Genomic DNA, 22,787 nt, shown 5'->3' with positions numbered 1-22,787 from the left:
AAACCTTTCTATTCATTTTTCATGTAACCAGTTAAGGACTTGTTCTTGAAACAATTTGGCAGGTATTTCGATAAAGACATTTTTTATCATATCGACTTTTAAAAGCAGCTTGCAATGTTGTCACAGATACAGGATTACTTAAAAGAAAACTTAATTTAACGGGTCTTTTTGTCTGCGTTCAAATCTGAGTGATTGTACTCCATCTATCGCATGCGCCGAAAAAGGGAGAGGGGTTGACGGATAGCAAGTGTAGGCATTGTGAAATTTCTGGCTCCTATAGTTTCTATTTTGCTTATTGCGGTTGGGCTAACGTGTATGGTTCTGATTGCAAAAATTATTTACTTTATTGTAACCCGCATTTGTTTCTTAAATAAACTGCCAGGATTTTTGGCCAGATCTACCACCCTACGTATTTCCTCTTCTTCATCTCCTCCAAAATTTCCTGTCATTGCCATTGTCATACCTCTGCTCCACTATTTGTTCACCCTGTCCATACCTTGAAATCGAAGAAATACCAGTAATACAAGTTATACCGGTAGTGAAACGATTAATTTGTTTACAAGAGAATAGATTTTGCCTGGTCAGGAAGCTGAATTATCCAATGTTATCTACCCCGAGGCAGTTTTTATCAACCATTTTTGATCCACGGAACATTATTTAATTGAAAAAATCACGAAGCACAGCATAAACAGGCAATTGTAAAAATTAAATTGTGTGGCCCTAATTCAAAGTGTCTTGAATAGGAATCAAATAAATTTAAAATAATTTTTTTTCATACAGTGTGAAATCTGGGTCTGTTTTTTAGACCTGAAATTAAAGGACGAACTTGAACCCATAAAGTGAAATTGAAGAATTTTTCACAGCACACCAGATGATTTCTCACTAGTGTGCCGTGGCACAGTGGTCAAAACACTGTTCTGAGGAATACTTGGCAAAAAGGAAACTCCATTGTACAGAAAAAAATCTGCCCAAAAATGCTTGAATTCATTAGATTTTTGTTTGCATCTGTACATTGCATTGCGTAAATCCAGCAATTTGTACATTCTATCATTTCTTCAAAATTATGAATGAATTCTTCAGTTTCTTTACTTCGCAGACCTTTCGTCAGCTCCATGGTGATTATTTCAATGCTCACAAACAACACCCTTCCTAGATGCAAAGCTTGGAATTTCCCATTTATCTAATGAAACGCCTTTTAGCTTTGCAGCTTAATTGTTGTATAAAGAAAGTGTTTTCATATACTTCAGTAGTAAGATATGCTAGCAGGCCAGTGGCGGGGCAACAGCGGTTTAAGGGGGAGTATAAGAGGGGTAAGGGGCCGAATGGTTAAGACGTTCGACTGCCATGCTAGCCCGGATTTGATCCCTGCTCGCTGAAGGCCCCTCAGTTTTCTCTGTGGTTACCTAGTTGAAACATACTAAGGAAGTAAAAAGCAGCGCGGAAAGGAACTGGCCACACAACCACACAATGCCGTGTGTAGCTCGTGAAGATGCGCCCCTTAAAGCACATTCCCCAACGTACGATATGAAATTCTCGATATCTCATGACGATATTACAAACCTGGTTATATTGAAAATGGGTGAAATAATTGTTGCGTTAAACATTTATATGTTCATATGTATATTTAGATATATATATATATATATATGCAATGAATGTTGAACTGAGAGGGTCAAGGTCTCTTAAAAAAAGGCCCGGTCTGTAAATTTTCTCCATGGACTACGCGTGCTGTTTTGAGAACGTTCACCAGAATCTGCTGCTGTAAACAGAAAAACAAACTGGATGTTTGTTAACTGTGTCTACTCAATTAATTTGCAAGCGCTGCAAACTTCTAGCACCGAAATGGCTCCATATTGTAGTTGGGAAGAAGTGGACAGGTGCGTTGCCAATATCACCGATCCTTATACACTCTTTTTTCATATGAATATTGTTTATAAGAATATTCATCCAATATCTAAGAATATTATAAGAATATTGCTCAGCCTCAGCTCGCGTATTTGTCTTATTTTTCAGCGATCGCCTTTTTTGCGATGTCGACAGCAGATAATTGTGTGACAGAATATCTTGTTTTCTCAAAAAGCATGGTTTTTTGCGAAGGCGGGCGATGTTCCCCCGAAACCGGACGTTTCGCTAAGTTGTACTTAAACCTTTTTGGATTCCTCGTATAGCCCGGATCCGGATGTTTAGATCTAATCCTGGTATCTTCCATGGGTAAACGCATTATCAATCAAGCTATTCATAACACATTCATAACCACTAAACATAGTCATGGGTCATTGGTCATGATTAGGTAAGAGCGTGCAGAGCAGATCCCTTCGGAAAAATATCTTTACTAAAACACAAGTTTTTATATTAACGATTTTCTCTACTTTTTGTTTCTGTTTACGTTCAGCAATGTGTTAGCTGCTCTTTGCAGACATTCTAAGGATATTTTGAATCGCAGGTGAGTGATTTTGTTTTGTAAATTTGTTTGCAAATGCGTTGACTGTTGCAGGTCCTTGTTTGTGCAAACAAGTAATATAGATATGCAATTTCTGCAAACACTCGTTTGAAACAAACCCTCTGCTCTTTATCTTATGAAATGATCCTTTCGATGTACAATGCCTGCCAAAAGTCTTGGAACACTGACATCAATTTCCAAGGTCAAAATCAATCATCCCCCTCTCCCCCACGGAACAATGTTGGTTTACTATCAAACGGGTTAGGATTTTAGGAAGCACTTTCTTTTGCGCTTCTTTTATGACATTTCTCTAAATCATCAACATATTTTTTGGGGAAGGGGGCGGAAGTAGCAATTTTTTTCATGAAAGGAATGAAAGATATCAAATGCAGCGTAAATTGCTGGGTGTTCCAAGTACTTTTGGCAGGCATTGTAGTTTGACATGTTCATACTGAAAACTATATCTAGCCATTCTACAAGGGTTTGAAGGGGTAAAGCAGGGTGTGTACAAATCAGACAAATCCCTGGAAACAAGCACGAGCCTTGCTTGTGTTTTATTAGCTAGAAAGTGTAAAATTTTGAAAACAACGGCAAAAAGCAATGGAAAGTTGCAATAACTGGAAGTTTTCTGCCGAATTGAGCTTACGATTAAGCTTCTTAAAACTCTTCCCTCTTCTGGGAACATTATTAATTAATCCCGCAATGCATCATTATCTTCTATTTGAGAGATTTGCTGTTTTGTCAAACTGCTTATCAATTTATGTAATCTTTTACGCATTTATTCCTAACTGAAGTTGCCAGTGTACATCTTTAAACGCATGTCTGGTATAAGTGGACTATTCAAACTCGAAGGTATTACTGGCATATTCAAGCACTTGTGTTTTTGAGTTGATTTGATTGAAGTCGAAAGAAAAAGTGAAAAACGAGATTTAAAGATGGCTCGAAAAGGGAAGCAGCAATGCTACAATGCAAGAAATTATTCGTTTTGTACTGCAGACTGTTAAAAACTTACGCTATAATTCCTTTTTTCGATCAACCCTGCAGTTCAAAAGGTTACTTTCATGATCGAGCTGCTGGTTTCCTTAACAATTATCTTTCTGGTATACACTAGAAATAATGAAATGTTCCTTTGCAGATTTCAGAATGTAGGAGGTCATTGAAAGCAAGATTATTCTAATGTTTCGCTTTGTTTAATTCTAAGGAGGGTTTTTAATACTTTTAGCCGGTCTGCTCTACTGGTTCACGTGACATAAAATCATCTGTCTCTAGGTCGATATAAAACAGTTATGAGAAAATGTACTGGATCTTGAAACTTTTCCATCAAATGGATTCGTCCAACATACAGTCATTATTCCATTATAGATTACATGAACTTTTTCAACTAGAACCACGAACCAGTGTAGTGTTAATATTGTAGTTTTAGAGTTTCTAAAGACGTAAAATTCTTACAATTTTTGAAAAAATCTACTGTTTTAGGTGCAATGCAGCAGAAGTGATGTGAAACAGTTTTGGTTAAAGCAATGAGAATTCAAGCTCTGTTTACGGTGCTGCTTTTTGGTAAGTATTAAAAAAATTATCATTTTTCCTGCTATTATGCAAAAATAAACTAATCCAAGGATTGACCAGTGACTTCTGGTGATTTTTTTCTATTGCCGTGGAAAAATTAATAACTTTCCGCAACGTGAGATCTTGCTGAAGCAAAAATGATAGAAGGTTGCCAATGAGTCGTTGTTTTGCTCAAAAGACCTTCCTCTTTGTTCTGCCATATTTCGTTGCATTCTCAAAGTCGAGTCAATTTTTTTAGCGTTACATTTTAGCTTAAAAAGAGAAGACCATTTTCGTAAATCATTAAACCTCAACATGCTAATAGAATCAAAGTAGTTTTTAGGAAGTATGCTCCCCTTCCACTTTTTGAGTATCTACCCCCGGAAAATCCCAGCAGAAGTTTGACTTGATGCCGAATGCTCTGATTATATGAACGTCGATGCTTTCTACCTAATTGATTTAGAAAAGTAAGATAACGGTTTTTCATGGGATGTCAGAACTTTTGCTTTTGAATAATCTCGACAGTTGCATGTTTTATCTTCAAAGTTTGATATGCCCTTCGAATATGCCTCCGTTTTGAATAACCCCCCCCCCCCCCCCTATTTGAATAATCTTCCTTTTGAATAAGACCTCCTCAACCCTCGTCGAAAAAGACTCTTCCAATTATTCTTTGTTATGATCAGATTCCTAGAGGGGTGGCTTACTCGAGAATTCGTGATACCTTTGTTTGCTGTTATCAATGCACCCATCAGGAAACGAATTTTTTTATTTTATTCATGCTCTCCTTAGATTTTTGCCTTTCATAGAGAGCCTTTTGATATTTGTTATATAACTTTCTTATGGTAGTATTGTACGTTTCAATTTTCAGCTTTCAGCGTGTCTGCTACAAAGTTGCCGGAGCAAGGTAAGAAGCTAAATCGAACTGGTATTTCGATCAGTCCGCTTGAAAAAAAATCGAATCCACCTTCAAAGGATCTGAACGCCACTTTGACGGCGAAGTCAAATGTACAGGATGCTCCACAACAGGCAAAGCGTAAATTGGCTGCTGCTGGGCATCATTTGCACAAACTAGCCAAAAATGCCTCGCAAGCGGCATCACAGAGGCAACTGAAGTTAGAGAACTTTGTCGATAGCCACAAAGGTGCAATTGTCCATTTACTTAAAAAACTATTGTTGCCAAAGCTCAAAGCAAGGGCTTTGCAGCATTACCATGGAGCTTTGTCACCAGGGCAACAAGGAACACCTTCCACTGAGCCTTCGAATGGTAATCTCGATAAAGAGGCTATGAATTATGAGCTTGGGTATTTCCTTGGTCTTCAAAAGGCGTTTAAGAATAGACAGATGTTATTGGGAGACACAGGAGAAGAGAACCTTGTCCCTCTTAAGCTGACCAACCACCATGGAACAAAAGCTGCTTTAAGTGACAGTGGTGGCCCTTTGACTGGTTATACGTCAGTATCATTGCCATTTCATAAACTAAAATCATCTCCGGTACACGAGAATTTACAGACTTTGTTTTCTCGTTATGGAATTCAGGACCCAGGTTTCTTGAAAAAAGTCACAAAAGCTGACGAGAGAGATATTCTACAGTTTGCTGGAAAGCACAATATGGATGTATTTGCAGAGCGAGGTGACTTGAAGGGGATATCAGATTATTTATCAAAACGTGCACACATCAGTAGGCCGTCAAAATATGAAGAGACAAACGAAGGAACATCGCAGAGGATAAAGAAAGATGATATTTTTGCACCGTCCGTTGTTGCAAATGAGCCTGACCGTCAAAAAGAAGATGAAGAAAACCCATCAGCGATGGTATCATCTGGGCCAAACCCCCTGGAAGATGTACCAACTCCTCTTCACAAAATAGTTTCGCAAGCACACCATATCTCTTCTGGTGAACTTCATGATCTTTTGCAAGGAACAGGAGGGCATGTCAACTGGGATGAAATATCTGGGCTGATCGGAGAGGATGAGGATAAAATAAAAGAGAAAGCCCAGCAATTTGATGATAAAACACCAGAAGTCGGTACGGTTTATGGAGAGGACACAAATGTCTTAACCGAAAAAGATTTTGACGGTAGGCCTAAAGAGCAAGAAGTCGATGGGGAAGATATCCAGAACGCTGGCTATGGGAAAGAGGATCATGAAGTCGAGAAAAGGACATTCAGCAATTTCTTGAAGTTAGCCACACACAATGGTTATGAACAGAATAAAAATGAGCTGCGAGACGTTTTGAAACGAATCATTAGCAGATTGTCCGAGATTCCCGAAAGTCATGAAGAAAAGCGCTTGCCTCTATACGAGGTACCATCGTATAGACGAGGCTACGTAAGCCGTACACCATTACCAAATTACTACAGGTCTGTTTATTCGGACTTCCCAAGTTACCCAGTCGAAAGGCTGTACCGACGAAATACAGTTCCTCGGCCTTCCTATGCAACGAAGCGGGCTAACCTGCCACAGCAGTATTCAGTATCGACAATTCCCGTGCCTGGTGAAGAGCAAATGAATGGAGAATACGGTTACAAATCAGAACAACAGAAGCCAATTACTGTTGAAACGTCAGGTGGCGTGGAAGCCTACGCTTTGCAAAATGAAGATGTTAGTCCAGTCCCTAAGATCGAGAATTACATGGCTGCTCCAAAGGATGAAACATACGCAAACGCTATTGCTATGCTAAACAAAGGAAGCTCCATTGATGATAGTCTTGGTGACCATTTGCAGGCAGGATTTCTACAGAGATTTATTTTGCCAGAATCACCAAAATTGTTCAGGAGAAGTCCTTTAAGTCGTTTCAGTTCGCCAATGCTTCTGAAATACCGAATGAGGCTACGCAGGTCGGACTCTGAGCCAAAGAAGAAGCCACAAAGAAGGGGAAAAACATCACCAACAAAGGTTTTTTCAAATGTAAACAAGGCATCGAAAAAGAAACAAAAAAAGTTGAAATCGAAGAAATATTTGAAGGCAGATACGCGAGAGAAGAGCCAAAAGAGCAAAGCAGCTCCAGAGGTAACCAGCAAAGGGTCGAAAAAACACGAAATTATGAGACAAAGTAGCATGCCTTTTCTACCTCAATTGGATAACTTGGTTTCACCGCCTGTTTTCGAGAGTCAGTCTCAGAATTTCTTCACTCAAGGGGGCCACGATCAATCCAAACTATTTAGCCAGCTGAATGGCAACACAGTTCTAATATCAGGGCCACAATCTGGTGTGGGGACAGCTGCAGGAAAGCATTTTTCAGGTGAGCACACGAACAGACCTGCTTACCACCACAAACCGTTGCCTCAGAACCCCAAGATGCTGGAACAAATAATTTCAAACCCCAGCATGTCTTCACTGCGTACTGACTCGATTACAAGAGGTGCGGGAAGATCAAAGCTTATTGGTAATAGGCGAATTTCCCCAGCTTTAGATATTTATCAAGACCATTCTGTATCGTCCAATGGTGACACACCAATGATGGAAATCCAAAGTTTGAGGGCAAGTGGTGCTATTCAGGGAAAGGACAGCATGAAAGGGGTACGTTTCTTTCAGCAATTGTCAAAATGGTAAAGTTTTTATTCCGTTTATGAACCCTGAGGAAAGCGGGTAACTAGGTAGAAGTGGGCTTGCAATGGCAGTAAACAATAGAAACAAAAAAAGGCAAATAAATGAGTAATATATTGAGCAAAGCCTATACTGATTCCACATTGTTGTAAAAATTGATAACACTTCCCCAAGTAGAAAGAGGAAATTTTAACAGTTGCGAGTGGGTTCAAAACATTGATTTATCACAGGCATGGCATGTTCGACTTTATATATTGCCCTTCCCTATAACCCCCTCCCTTATAGGAAATGAAAATTGCCTCTGAATGCCACGCAAAATTTCGACATCTAAGTTAGAGTAAGAGCTGTTTTGATATGTCATTGGGAATTGTTCTTCATCAAAGCAATTGTTTTTGTTCTAGTTTCAAAATTTCAATGGTGATATCCGAAATGGTGCTGAAACAGAAGGTCAGGGCACCATTGAGATGAGCAGTAACTATGAAGTAGTCAAACCTCCTTCAGCGGGAGCAGAGATGGAGGAGGGTGGCATGCAATCTATCAATGAAGATTTTGTTTCCCAGCAGAATAATCGCTTCATGGAAGAGCCAAAAGGAGATGACAATACGGGAGCAAGTGCCATTAGCATGGAGGATGTATCTGGGGAAACAAAACAAGCAATTTCAAACACATTAGCTGCTATGGACAAGCAGGGAATTGCGGGAGCCAAATCGGAGCTAGAGAGTTGCTGTCAGATTGATCCAAAAGCACCTTGCTGTGACCAGAATGGAAATTTTCGTTTATTCAACAGTAAGTTCTTATTTAAGAAATTATGCTATATGTATTTCGAAAGACCAACTTTTCGAGGGGGGGTTGGCTTTATTACTTAGAGCATTAGCCGTATTAGTGGAATAGCCAGCGTATTGAAAATTTGTATTATCCTTCAAAATCAAAGAAACAATACATTGATTTTATATTGATACAAAAGATAATTTTTGTTACCAGATAGCTCTGCATATAGAGTGTTGGCATCTCTTTTACATTAAGCAAAGGTTTTTGATTTCGAAACCAAATCAATGCCTCCTCAGAGAGAACGGGATGTTGATGATTAAAAGTAATTTGAGAGAATTGAAGAATTGATATCAGGCTTGCATTATATATTTAAGATTGTACTAATTTGTACTGTGTCATAGTGCCATCTGTGCCAATGTGCCACTTTGCTAGTTTACCACCATGCCAGAGCTCCATTGTTCCAATGTGCAACTATGCTAATGAGCTACTATGCCAGCATACCTATGTATCAGAATACCAGTATGCATAGGTATCACTATGCTAATAAAACATTGTTCCAATGAACCACTGAACTAATGTACCACAGTGCCAATGCGCGCAGTGAAACACTGTTCAAGTGTACCAATGTGCCAGCAAAAGGAATTTTACCAGTGCAACATTGTACAATTGTACCACTGTAGCACTGCGAATTTGATTGTTGCTCACAGAATTTTTGGAATTCTTTTTCAGATCATAACCAGCCATCTTTCATGGGTGGAGCCACATTTGGGCAATCAGTTGGGGGATCCTCTGTTTATGATACACGTCCGATGTCAGATCATAGCCTTGTTCAGACAATGACAAGGGCTTCTCAAGGGCTGGACGAAGAACTAGTAGCTGGGGGAGCTAACCATCATGGATTGGAGGATAGGGGTAATGCCTTCTGATCCTTCTGTTTTGTTATGATTCTAAAAGCATGTTTAAATCATTTGTATGCTTAAAAAGCTATTGATATCACATTGTTAAAACCAGTCATAATCAGAAAAGGGAGTTACGTTTTTAATCAGCTGGCCAATTTAGAGCCATCTCATGTAATGTTTTATATAGCAAGAATAAATGGGACTTTTCCCCTTTTTTAGTTGTAAATCATGTGTATTTGCCAGACGAAGACTTTGACGGCATAGATTGGAGAAAACTTCACCAGCCTGTCCATGGACTGACGGGGTATGATGCACACAGTAAAGAGGATATTCAGTTGCTTTCAGATCCATTCTTTTCTCTGGGTGTTGGTGAACCAATAGGTAAGTAGGCCAACAAAGAATACTTTGCAAATCAATTTTCCCCAATTCACGCCAACTTTTTCCACTTAAGCTGACTCTGACGTACCTTGTAACACTTGAGTAGAGTCGAATGTCCTTCCTAACACTTACCGTAAACATAGTTAATCAAAAAGCTTGAGCCTCGAACACCCGTTTGAGTCGATCGTTATCACAATTTGGACTCACTCTTATCTGAAGCTTAATGGTAATATATGGCACACAGTCAATATTGATTCCACATTTGTATAGAAATTGATAACACTGCCCCATGAAGTAAGTAGACATTTCAATAGATGCCAGTGGATACAAAACGCTGATTTATAATAAATGCTCAAAATTATTTTGAGGTAAATTTGGGCTACCCTTTATCTGAAGCTAATTGTGAACCAGTATCAAATCCAGTAAAAGCGAGTTTTCTCGATTTCACCTTTTTGTCCAGCCACTCTTTGTTAAGTTTAATACTTTTCACAATAGTATTAAACATACTTCTAACATTTAAACATGTTAGAAACAAAAGTTAGCAGCGTTCCTGATATTTAAGAAACCCAAATAGGAGTTGTTGCGACAGTGCAAGCCTTATAAATATTGTTTAGAAGAAGAAACCTCTCTCGATGTTGTCAGGGAGCATGCTTTCCAGCCATAGTGATTTAAAATTGCTCATTCTTTAGATACATGCAGTTATTTTGCTTACCTAAACTTATATACCAATGTATACAAATTGGCATTCTAGAAATTGCAGGCCAACTGTTACAATCCTTTCATTTTAGGTGACCATTCCAAACCATCGATTGTGTCACAGTCCCTGCTTGGTCATCCAGTCAACCATTTCACAAAACCCGATAACGTTGTCTCTTCGCAAACTGTAATCACAACTCCAACAGTCACTAACGCCAAAGATGCAGCGCATGCAGTTTTGACTGCAGACGCAGTCAATACCGCAAAAGCAATTACAGCAGCTGGAGCGGTACATGACATACCAGGCGTGGCTGCGAAAGCAGAAGCATCTCCAGGTCTTCAAGCACCAAGTATGTCAATTTTTATGCCAGAAAGGAAAAGTTCTGATTAAAAGATTAAAGGCCTAACTTCTTCTTTTAGGCCATTTTAAATCGGCAGCCGTTGCTTTTCGCCTGAAATAATTTTAAACGCCGTTATAGATGTTTCGCAACTCTCGACCAAAAACTTTGCTCCATCTTTCCATTTATGAAATATCTGGTCTTTTTTAAAAATTTCACGACTGTTAAAACAAAATCATAATGAGAACAATTACTTGTAAGTACTTTTCTCCAACATTTCAATAATTGTGGGTACGGCCCCATACCTCCTCTTAGAACCCTTGATTAGGATGCAATAATTCTACCTTGAAAATAAACTGACTGCCAATTCGAATGGCAATACCACAAGTGCTTTTGGGAGTTTGTACAAGACCCTAATAAGCAAAAGTAACGTTTACGCAAGACAAGTTGACCTCTTTTCATGATGCACTAAGGATTGTCGTCTGACAGTACGAAGAGTATTTAACGTCGGAATAAGCCTTTATGGATGGAAATAGGCCTTTCAACTATCTTGTAAAGCCTTTAATTTCTTGATACATTTCAGATGCAGTCCAAGGTTCCTCAGTTGCCATTGCCGCAGCTGCCGCAGCCGCGTCTAGTAATTCTGGAAATAATACATCTGGAACACACGAGCAACAACATAATGCGTATCTACAAAACGTACACAATTTGCATAAGGAAATCGTTGCAAACGCAGAGCAAGCCGCCTCAACTGTAGGAACCGTTATAGCAAACGACGTTAAGAACACTACGCATACGCACTTCATTGCGGATGTCAAAGATGCTGCCTTAGCCAAGATAAAAGACAATAACGCGCATGCTGCGGAGCTTCAACAGCTCGCAAACACAATAAAGAGTGGGAATAGCAAGGTAGCTGCGAAGGCAAATAGCCTTGTAAATAATGCTGCTGTGATGGCAACCCAGAACTTGGAGGTTCCAGGTAAAAGATTTATAATATGAAATGAAATACAATCACTAGACCGCTTGTAAGTGGGTGAATACTTTTTGAAATTGCTGGTACGGCTTAGAAGACAGATGAAAACGAATTCTGACTCTAGGTCAGCGATAGCAGGAAATTATGCGCTTTTAGCTCGCTCCTTCGTTTTTCGCAACCGTGAAGAATGAGCTGAAAAAATCTCTGTGAAACATTGTGATAGATCTTGGGTATTCTATAAGCTAATGAAATTAGAATTCTCGATGCACAATTCTATTGGGAAAGAGCTGTGTGCTTCTAAAAATATTGTCAATGATACTTTTTAAAAATAACTGCATGCAGTTAAATCGTATTTAGTAACAGTGTTGTTTCATTACGGTATTAAGGGAAAAAATTTTATTTGGAAGAATCACCATAGCAGCTTTGCTTCCAACCAAATTTCGCTTATCGGAGTAAACTTCGTATGGTGCTCAACTGCAGAGCTTACTGTTTGGCTCGATGATCATTGATGTGTGCATAATATGTCGTTTGCTGAAAGATGCAAAACATTATAAAGTTCAGCAAAATCAGTGACATAATGAGAGGGAAGCAAGAGGCCCCCCTCCCCAATGGCAAAAGATCTCTTTAAAATGGCGTTCATAATGGCTTACACCCCTGGTTTTTCCTTGCTCAACTCGCCTCCCTCCCCTCCCAATCTTACCACCCAGGCTACGCTGTGAGCAAAGTTCTATAAATTGTGCAGCGATTTATACCAGAAATCTGTAAAAAATTAGCAAATTTGACAATCCAGATAAACCCTTGATAGGTGCGCATATCAGAAGTAATATTTCAACTTGTCATAGCAGAAGTATTCTTATAACTCATAATTCGATTTTATTCAGTTATCTCTCCTTCGCAGTGACACCACGGCTAGCAAATGTGACCAGCAATATAGCAGGCCATGTCTACTCATCCGAAGAAATGATTCATTCTCTCCAAGACCCTCGTATTAAAGCATTCGATGATCTTGAGGTGGAGGCTAACAAGTTGGAGGACCTTCATCATGTAAGCACGATTTCTTCCCTTCTCAACCTTTTAAATGAAAGTTTTGTGCACAATAACCTTACAGGTGTTTTTTGAATATCTTTATCCATGTGCTTCGGACTGTTAAGCACCTTTTGTCTTTGAACATGCACGATTGAAAAGCTACAGTATGTATCTTTATACAAACATTGGACCTGATTAAAATATGTAGCTTGAAAGAACAAACGAACTACATCGAAAGTCTTTAAAAGGGTCAAATTCACCTTCAATTAAAAAGGGTCAGATTCAAGTTCTTTCCTCTCTTTCTTGTCACACTCAAGGTAAGGTGATAATTTAACATAACTTCAGGAATGCTGGTCCTGAACGCACTCTGCTTGAAAACAATTTTATTTTAATCACATCGAAGCAATCATTCCAATGTTCTGATTATATACAGCTTTCAATTCTGAAACGAGGTTTTGTTACTTTTGGAATCTCTTATCTCAGTCATCTTAATTTAAAGCAGTTGCATGCCATTACAACTTAAGCAAGGATACCGGGTTAAATCCACCATTTGCCAAGCTTTCGCAAATCAAAGTGGGACATTTGACGCGAATGACCTCGACGAAACATCCGAAAAATGGTGCAATTAAGGGGCTAGATCATTTTGATTCATGACAACAATGAATACGTTTGGAAGGCCCTTCAATTTTGAGCTATGAACAGAGTGTAATTCACGTCATGATTTGTCAGAAAGGTCCGAAGTCCCAAGGCAAAGAAAGATTTGCTTTGATAAAGCCCCATATGCCGAGGCGAAATATTAGCCTTTACTTATTTACGTGTATTTGTTGTTGTTCATTCTCATTGCATTGCGGTGTTTCTTATTTGCTACAAAGAAAGCTTTCTCTTTCATTAGATCCGGCAATTTTTCTCCACGCCCCTGTGCAGAAAGATCCTGTTTTGCATTTTGCTTATCTTTTAAACTCTTCATTTGACCAGAACTCGCTGCACATGGGGACTTACCTCGATCAAGATGCATTGCATTCAATGAACCCTGTCAGTATCAGCAAAATTCTATCTCACGGCCACGTTGATGCCAATATGCATGTTCCGGTAGTATATGGGAATTGGCACGCGCCTGCACAAGATCTGGAGCATGGTATGTCTCAAAATTTATTTACCTGCATGCTTATGCTATGAAGCAAGGGATATCCAGATTTGAGACATCTTGAAACATACTATCTAGTCATAATATATTTTATAAAATTAAGTGGTGTGCCAATTAAGCGTTCTTTCTTTGTCTTTTTTCGTGTAAGTTTGTGTCGATTTAACCAAGGACCGATTTGAGACAAAACACAGCAGGGAGGGCTATGGTTGTTTGCATTTTTCTATTTGAAAAGTTATCAGCTTTTACGTGGATTCTTAAACGAGGATAAAAACTATATCCTGGTAAAACGAAAGATATTGATATCATAAAAGCCCTAGATGTTTACTTCCCTGCTGGAAGAACTTTCTGAGTGAAAATGTTACTAAAGCATTGTTGTAACTAGAAGCCTAGAACTGATATCTTGAGCTTGATAATTTAAAGAAGCGTTCATAGATGAACCAATTCATCGAAAGGGTAAATTGCATAATAACAGCTTTAAATCTTTAATATCCTCATATTGAAGCAAGTGGATGTCTTAAATCCTTGAACACAATCTTAAGGAAATTCACCATGTCATCTTTATCGCAGGTCACGATTCATATTCATCTCATTGGAACCAGGTCCAACGTGAGTTTAAACCTTTAAGAACATTAACAATTCGTAAAATCTTTTAAAAGTATTGAATTCCAAAGGGCAATCTAATAGGTGACAACATCAAGGCTTGTCCCAGATCCGAAGAGGGATTTCCAATTGTCACATCAGTTGCCTATTTAATTATAAAGTTAAGCTTCGTTCTAACTTTTCTTATTCAGCCATTCTCAAGAAAAGCCCCTTTGTGGTCGCATAATAGTTGACAAGAAACTAAAACCTAGAAGCTAAATTTTTGAATGCTGCGAAACTTTTTTACCTGTGAGAGGGGGATGTCATTTAGCAACGAAATGAATCATTCGAGGTCAAATAGTAGATCTGGAATATGCAGACAGCTAATTTAATAATAATGATAATAGTAATACGACATTTTTACAGGTCACCAGATCTAGCTTAATAAAGCTGCTATCAGTCTGGGACCTGTATAAAGCAAAAGTAAAAATATAGGTATGACTTTAAAAGGTAACCAAAACTTGTCCTTGGTCTATGAGTTAAAATGTTCACCTTACTTAATTTTATAACGTAGTAATGAGTTTTCAGTGTTAAGCTCGATTGGCAATTTGTTAAAAAGCGAGGCCCCTTGAAACTGAATTCCTTTTCTATATACGTCAAGTTTTGTGTTTGGAATTTTCAAGCTAACCGCATCCCCTCTGGTTCCTTTCCCATGGCTTATTTTTATAAAGTAATCTTTAAATATACGTGGTGTTAATCCATTTACACATTTGAATGCAAAAATGCTGCTATTTTTTATCTTTCCGATCGCAACGACCCGAAGAAGCGAAGAAGATTTCCTAAATACACAAGTTTCCGCTCGATCTTGGAGCTTCTCCACCTTTTTTATGTTTAAAATCGATAAAAACAGCAATACTAGGTCTGAATATGTAATCAATGGCCGTATCATGCTTTTGTAGATTGACTCTGCTGTTTGCTTTGTCAGTTTTTGTCTCACGTGCTGTAAAAGATGCACTCTATTTACCCCTTTGTGCTAAACTTTGTTAAAGTGTTCCGAGAATGACAAGGATCTGTCCACACTTACACCAAGATACTTAAAGACCTCACTGCTTGAAACTTCAGTGAATTAATTATAATTTTTACTCCAAGTGCGCCTTTCAACCTCCAATGGTTCCATAAAGAACAAACTCTGTTTTCCCTTTTTTTAGATTTAGCACCAACAAATTTTCTTGAAACCAGCCTGCAATTTTGCTAATCATTTTATTTATGGAGTTTTCTATAACCTTGCTGTCAGAACTAGCATAATAGATGACGGTGTCATCTTCATACATCATAATAATTCAACTTTCAAGTGTTAGATGTAGATCATTGAAGTAGATAACAAATGACAGAGGTCCTAAGATTGGACCTTGTGGGACACCACATGTAATATACTGTTTGCTGGAGTAGGTGTGCTCAAAGCAAACATTTTGTTGTCGATCGAATAGATGGTTCTGAAACCATAGTAATTCCTTATTTTTTATTCCATACAACTCCAGATTTGACAGCAACTTTCCATGATTTACTCTGTCAAATGCTATACGTAAGTCCAGATATAGTGAACCAGTAAGTAAGAAGAAATTGATCGTGTCTGGTGAAGCCTCATCGCAAAATATAAAGTAGATAATGTTTTTAGTACAACGGAAATGTTTTCATTTTTCTATCTTCTTCAACAACGAATCATTTCTTCTTACAGTTGACTCTCATCCAGAACAGGTGGATATGACGCCTATGACGCCCGGCGGAATCCAATTCACAAATCCAGCAACAGCGGATGTCCATGGCTTTACAGGTGTGGGTCTTCCAACTAATGCTGGAGTAGGGACAGCTGGTGGTGCTGTTGGTATCGCAGCTGGCACCGCTGCAGCTAACGCGGTTGGTGCTGGTGCGGGTAACGTGGCTGGTGCTGGTGCTGGTGCTGGTGCTAATGCTGGTGCTGGTGCTGGTGCTGGTGCTGGTGCTGGTGCTGGTGCTGGTAACGCTGCCGCTAGCAATGCAGCTGCTGCAAACGCTGCCATTAGCAATGCCGCCGCAGCAGGAATCGCAGCTAATGGTAATGGTGGAGCACCAAGTGCCGGTACTGCAAATGCTGTTCCTAATATCTTGGGAAATGCGGCTGCCAGTTCTGGTGCAGGTCCCGCAGCTAAAAATGCTGCTGCCGGTGCTGCCGCAGCTGCTGCTGCTGTTGCTGCTGCTTATCCAGCAAATGCTGCAGGAAAAATGGAATTTGGTGCAGGAAAGACGGCTGCAAACAACATTGGTAACGTCGGGGGAGTTATGAAGCAAGGCACCGTTGCTGCATCTACAGCTAAGGCAGTTTCATCTTCAAAGGACAAAATTGTCGCAGAAGGTGGTCAAGGAGGCTACCCTGATCTTACAGATAGTGACAGTGATAAGCGGACTACCTCTACTGAAGAAAGCTTTGACGATGATGTATCCAAGAAGAGTGACAGCAAGAAAATAGCTAAAGATAAGCAGGAAGAAACTGGAAGCGGCGAAGGCTCTGGCCTAGACGCGTCGACAGCGTCAACCGCTGAGGTTGAAGAGGGGAGCAAGATTCAATTCAATTCAATAAATAATGACGATTTTCAAACAGCTCAAGATGGCCAGAGTCAACAAGAAGATACATTGGACGGTAAAGCAACAATGGAATTCAACCAGACCAACGATTCTGGCCCGGGTGAAGAGGAAACTGAGAAGAGTATCGAAAATTCACCAGCAGGTAGCTCCGGGACCCCTGAAGAGTCTAACGTAACTGCAGATGATAAAGCTACCAGCCTGGAAATTGGGAATTTAAAAGAGACAAAGGTGAAAAACTTCACGGAGGGCGCAGCTCCTGTAGATAACGGAGACGGTTATAAAAGCTTTGTCACAAATGCAGACGTAAAGAACAGGTCAGCTAAAAAGAAGAGTCCTAAAAATGGTGAAGACGAGGGTTTGAACACTGATAATGAGGCTGGCGCTGATGATGAAGGAAACGGGAAGAATAGTCCAGAAGAAAAGGAGAGCGAGGATGCGAATGCAGAATCGAGAACTTCCGAGAAAGCATCAAAGCATGCGGATAAAGGAGAGACGTCTGCAGAAATTGGAGAGAATATAGCTAGTGATGAAGCCCTTCGGGGGAACAAGACACCAGTGAAGATGAGACGTCCCGCCAAAACAACTAGGCCACGTAAGAAAATAACATTTCTAAGAAGAAAAGGATCATTGCACAAAACTGGAATAACAAAACAGCATACTCATGTAAATAGAGTAAATAAGGTGGTTCCAAAGGTTAAGGTTAATAAACCAGCAGAGAAATTAAGCAATTCATCTGAATTCTTTATCGGAAATCGCAAAAATATCAAATCAGATCTAAAGAAGGAAAAAGACCAAAGCCAAGAGTTCTTTACTCCAAGAAATTTCAGCAAGAAAGTTGACAATGTCAAAGTAAGGAAGAAGAATTCTTCAGAGTTTTTCTTGATTAAAACTAATAACCTTACCAACACAGATCCAGTCAACGACGAGGAAATTTTCACGAAAGGCAAGGAGCAAACGGAATTTTTTAAATCACCAAGCTTGAAAAGCGACAAAGAACTGGATGACTTTCAGCTCTCTGAATCAGCAAGGAAGCATCTGTTGCCGGGAGATCTAGAAAAATTATCGAAGCTTCACAATATGTTATCGATGGCACAAATTAATTTGCTAAAGAAGCAGGAAACATTGGAAGAAAATGCCATAACTCGGATGCTTGGATCAGTTGCAAGCCGACACCACCCAGTTCAAAACCGACTGAACAGAGAAGAGGTTGTGCGAGGCAAATATCGAGATGCGATTCATGAAGCACTGACGCAAATCGAGGGTGTGAGAAAAAGCTTAACTAGCCAAGAACAACAACAGTTGAAAGGAAGGCAGCCTAAAAATGAGCAGTATAGCAAAGCTATTCATGAAGCCTTGAAAGAAGTAGATTCTGTGAAAAAGAGTCTAATGCAGACAACAACATCGTCGAAGGCCTTGACTAGTGCATTGGCAATCTCAAACCTTGCCAACTTGTTAAGGGAAAGCACAAATATATTCAACAAAGCATATGGTGTCATGCATGATACCTTACCTGGCTCACAAGTGGCAGGGAATATGGTGACAGGTGGTTTGCTCAATCCTGGTGCATCTGGAGTGCTTATCAACCCAGCAGGGCCTATGAATAAGAGCATAAAGCCCAAACGGCCATCGAATGATATTTATGCGGAGATTGGCACGCCGGCTACCAATGAAGACGAATCTTCGGAGAAAAAGTCTCTACATCCATTGAGAATTGCGAATCATTTTAAACCCAAAAATAAAGGATATAGAACCATCAAAGAAATGAAGAGAGGATACATCGGAAAGGCTTAGTACTGTCATAATTTTTTCAGTTCGATAAAAAACAGCGAGTGTTTCTTTGACCATATTTACTTAGAAGAGTTTGTGAATGTAAGAAACATATCCTAAGCTCATGGAAGAGATGATCTAGAAAGGTACTCAGTGTTTGTTTCTGTGAAACGCAACCATACCAGTAGTTTGGAAGGATTCTCAGTTTATTATGGCCTGAAAGACTCTTTGTTTGAAAGCCTCCTTTAGCAAGTTGCTGTTAGAGGAATACTCAGAGATGTCTCTGCTCCTGTTCTCTCCAGAAACTCCCGCATACATTGATTATCTCTTCAAAGCCTTTTCATAGATTCCGTGAATGCTCTTTTTCACTTATAATTATTTATTTATATCCCTTAATGGAGATATTCGTGTTAATTTTAGTTTGATATGAATCAATATCGTTAAAGGTGTTAATTACTTAATTGGATATATTTTATTCAGGTGCAATGCGATGTTTTCTGGCCTGAAAAAGCGTTATGAAATACCTGTAAATGAGCACATTCAGTTAAATTTGTCTCAAATCGACTGAAATATGGCAACATGAGCAAAGACTATATCCCCATTAAAGTCACTACAATCTCAATCTGATCTTAGTTCTAAAGTCTATGAACAAGGACAAACCACCAGTACTTTCACTTGCTATTTCTCAGTCACATGGCAACAGACTTCTACCCATTTTGCATTTTCAAAGGTATTTTATGGTGCTCTTTTAGGCATTGTAGTCAAAAGTAAAAGATTCTAAGGATATATTTTCTTATGACGTCACACTTTCAGGCTCTATTTTGTGCATAAGAAAATTCATATGTTTCTAGTACATGAAATATAGTTGAATATCTCATGTTAACGCTGTATTGCAATGGTGGAACCATTTATATGAATCGAATAACTTTTCAGAGAAGTAAGGAATTGTAAATTTTAATTTTTCTCTATCTGTTTATAATGAAATCACTATATTGCAAAAATTGTTTGTGAATGTCTCCAAACATAATCCTTTCGATTTAAGAAATTTATATCCTCTGTCGTTGCAATTTGATTCTACTGGGGGCGTACATTTATGTTGTATTGCCCATTATGGAAAGAAACCCAAAAAACCCTATTATTTCTTTACTGCATATTTGCGACACATTTACTCCGCGTATGTGCGGAGGCGCTTTCCCATAATGCATAGTTGGCTTAGAAAATTGCGGGAAGGACGAACGAAGGGCACATGCACAAGTTGTTTCTTCTGAATTCGCATGTTAGGTCAAATATCAAGCAATTAGAGGCTTGCTGACAGGAAATACAATGAAATCTGGTAAGTTCCAATATAATTTTTTTCTTTTAATTCACTTGGCAACCGTTTTGAATTGAAATTGGGAACACCAAAATCAACAAGGCCTTTTTGTCGAAGCTGATTTTGTGATTTATCTGCAATGATTGCACTAGAGTTGCAATTTATTCAAAATAAACTAAACTCGGTACATGTGCTTACTAGGGCTTTGCTACTCATGTAACGAAGTATCAAGAACCACAAAATAATTTTTCTTGTCATACTTTGATATTACTTTTCCTTAAGCTTATTCACAAGTGTAATGCAAACTCAAAAAATACAATACTTTACCATAATTAAAAATGCAACCTTTTTTACACCACATTTGTACACTTCATTTTTACAAGTAAATTGGAATCTTGTTCAACACTGCAAGTGTTGATTTGTGGGAAATGCATCTTGTCATTGGTTTCTGAACATCACAAACCTTTTTACACAATAATCCTATTTTCAAGGTAGTTCATTTGTCTATTTTTAGAATCTAGCCTTTGTTGGTAAACAACAAAACAACAATAATAAGGGGGAAACAAGCAAATACTTTTGTTTTAAAAAGGTTTCAAAGTATGACGTCTATGCCAGAATATAGCTATGATACAAGAGGAAAATGGGATTCTTAGCAATATATTTTAAGGTGTATACTTGTGTGTTTAGAATTTTAAAGAAATTGAAAACAGGTTGCTAATAAAGTGGTTTCTTAAAGAAAATGAATTTGATAAATTCGAATAGGATTCTGTCTTTTATTATGATAGCCATCTAGAAAAACCAAAAGGTGATCATTGCATAAAAGTTATCTTGGCTAAACCCAATTTTTACACCCCTAACCAGGTGTGAAAACTTGAAGAGACTGGTAGGAAATTCTGATAGAAAGGAATTTAGATTATAATTGTAAATGGTATTTTGTATAGACAATTTGACAACCCGCTGCTATTTCTGTTGTAAACATTTACAACAAAACGCTGTTACGAGTAAATCTAAAAAACATTATGGCTTTGAAAAAAGCAAACATTTGAGTAAACTAAAGCTTTTCGTCTGATACTAAAATTTACGTGCCAGTGCGATTCTGGCTACATAGGACGCACTACCCAAAGATTGGAGGATAGTATAAAACACCATGTTCCGTCTAATATTAGAAAAAAATCTCATCTCCAAAGAGAACAGCCACCTCAGTCTTGCAGATCTAAAAGAGTACAGCTAAAACCTGAAATTCTGCCATCAGGCAGCATTTACTGGAAAACCCAGATTGTGCAAAAAAACTACAATAACAACATGTTTTGGATCATCGTTTCATCTAGCAGTTTTGGAATCTATATACATAAGCAGGAAAAAACTGCTATTATGTAGACAAAAGAAGTTCATTTTCACCTTAGGACTCCATTGGTAACATTCTCAATAGGCAAGCAGCACTAATTGGTCAACCTTAACAGTCATTTGCTCGTGTTTCTGATTAGCCTGGCATATTTCAATCCAAAACTGGGTATATATTTTTCCTAACGTAGGGTTTCCAACCTATGCTCTCGCATTTTATACTCTGAAGAGTGTCAGATGCAAAGCTTTAGTATACTCAAGCATTGGCTTTTTTCAAAACCATTTTCAAGTTTTGTATCTACAAAAGATTGTTTAAAAAATATTTACATTGAAAACCAGATGTTTGACTCAACACCAAAAACTCTTCCACTGTGCCCACTCCAAGTGGACATTAGCCTACATTGTAGATCCCCCCTCCTTCCAAACGAAGATGGGTCTACGAATTAATGAGGCAAAGCTGGCTACAGACCGTTCTCAAATTCTGGACCTTAATTTATGTGAGAGCATTAATACTTGTATAATTAAGGACATGCAAGTCGATATGACAGTTCGATCAGGTGTGGCAGAGTTTGATGAAACATTCGCAGCGGCATTGGGTATTGCATGTATACCTTTGCAAGGTGTGTTTCAAAACACAAGATACATCAATCAACATTTGCATTCCCCGCTATTAGTTCATTCATAATCAATAGAAAGGAGGCCTTTCAATTAACTATGGTTCATTTAACATGTCATTGAGCTTGACAAGGAAAGCCCCAATGAGGTCTGGTAATGATCAATTATTAAAAAATATTTATGCATAAATTAATAACAGCCTCTAGCAAGCTTTGCCCTAATTAATTCGTAGAACCTTTCTTCGTGTTAAGGTCCACAGAAAAGTCAGGGGGCCATGGAGGCAGATGTAGTGGATTAACATGTCTCATCATGTAAATCACTCATTATCCACCCAGTTCTGATTGTCTATGGTCCTGTATAGTGTATTTTACTTAGACCTCCACCCCAATTGGTGTATTTTCCACAGAAACTCCAGTCGTGCATGTGGATGTTGACTTTCCACTTTCATTAGAGTAAGTTGATATTTGCTGCATGATTTCATTGGGCTTATTGAGATGTGTATGGAATGTTTTGCTGTTTATTGATAGTTTAGTTTCTTCAGATGAATCAGAGCATTGTCTTAAAATTGGCAGGCTGTCAATTGATTGTTTACTTTCTTCAGATGAATCACAGCATTGTACAAACATTGGCCTTTCAGAATCTTGATTTTTTTGCGTCCTGCAAAAATAATAATAGACCATTATAGATTTGCCAAATTTAACTACAACAAGAAATGTTTATTGGTTTTTCATTGCCCAAAACAAAAAGGAGCCCAAAACATAAAAAGTGAGTTTGATTTTTGTTCATCTGTTTCACTTCATA

At 38.5% G+C, this 22,787-nt stretch overlaps 2 protein-coding genes across 3 annotated transcripts in view; one reads left to right on the top strand and one right to left on the bottom strand.

Moving 5' to 3' along the window:
• The first annotated feature begins 14 nt into the window (after positions 1 to 14).
• LOC135695384 (uncharacterized) lies at positions 15 to 21,064 on the top strand. The gene is made up of 12 exons (XM_065214456.2): positions 15 to 2,443; positions 3,917 to 3,997; positions 4,854 to 7,504; positions 7,933 to 8,317; positions 9,029 to 9,211; positions 9,418 to 9,579; positions 10,365 to 10,622; positions 11,194 to 11,589; positions 12,482 to 12,627; positions 13,585 to 13,744; positions 14,321 to 14,359; positions 16,068 to 21,064. Exons 2-12 carry the CDS (start codon positions 3,961 to 3,963, stop codon positions 18,740 to 18,742), a joined length of 7,092 nt encoding a protein of 2,363 aa, XP_065070528.2. The 5' UTR covers positions 15 to 2,443; positions 3,917 to 3,960; the 3' UTR covers positions 18,743 to 21,064.
• The window catches only part of LOC135695388 (uncharacterized), a 19,822-nt gene continuing 17,307 nt past the window's right edge, over positions 20,273 to 22,787 (bottom strand). The window contains exon 6 of one of the 2 annotated variants that reach the window (XM_089108944.1): positions 20,273 to 21,807. In XM_089108944.1, the coding sequence (XP_088965070.1) occupies positions 21,768 to 21,807 (40 nt within the window). In that variant the 3' untranslated portion in view covers positions 20,273 to 21,767. Of the gene's footprint in view, positions 22,644 to 22,787 lie in introns of both variants that reach the window. The other variant, XM_065214462.2, reaches the window with a different exon arrangement.

This window comes from Rhopilema esculentum, chromosome 2, assembly GCF_057945365.1.
Source record: "Rhopilema esculentum isolate cy_ngs chromosome 2, ASM5794536v1, whole genome shotgun sequence".
Lineage (NCBI taxonomy): Eukaryota > Metazoa > Cnidaria > Scyphozoa > Rhizostomeae > Rhizostomatidae > Rhopilema > Rhopilema esculentum.
Note: the sequence above shows the minus strand (reverse complement) of the source record. Positions and strands in the feature narration are given on the sequence as shown.

Coding starts and splice junctions, on each gene's coding strand:
- LOC135695384 (XM_065214456.2), top strand. CDS start 3,961: ATGAGAATTCAAGCTCTGTTTACGGTGCTGCTTTTTG. Junction 7,505..7,932: donor GAAAGGACAGCATGAAAGGG/GTACGTTTCTTT, acceptor TTTTTGTTCTAG/TTTCAAAATTTCAATGGTGA. Junction 12,628..13,584: donor AGTTGGAGGACCTTCATCAT/GTAAGCACGATT, acceptor TCATTTGACCAG/AACTCGCTGCACATGGGGAC.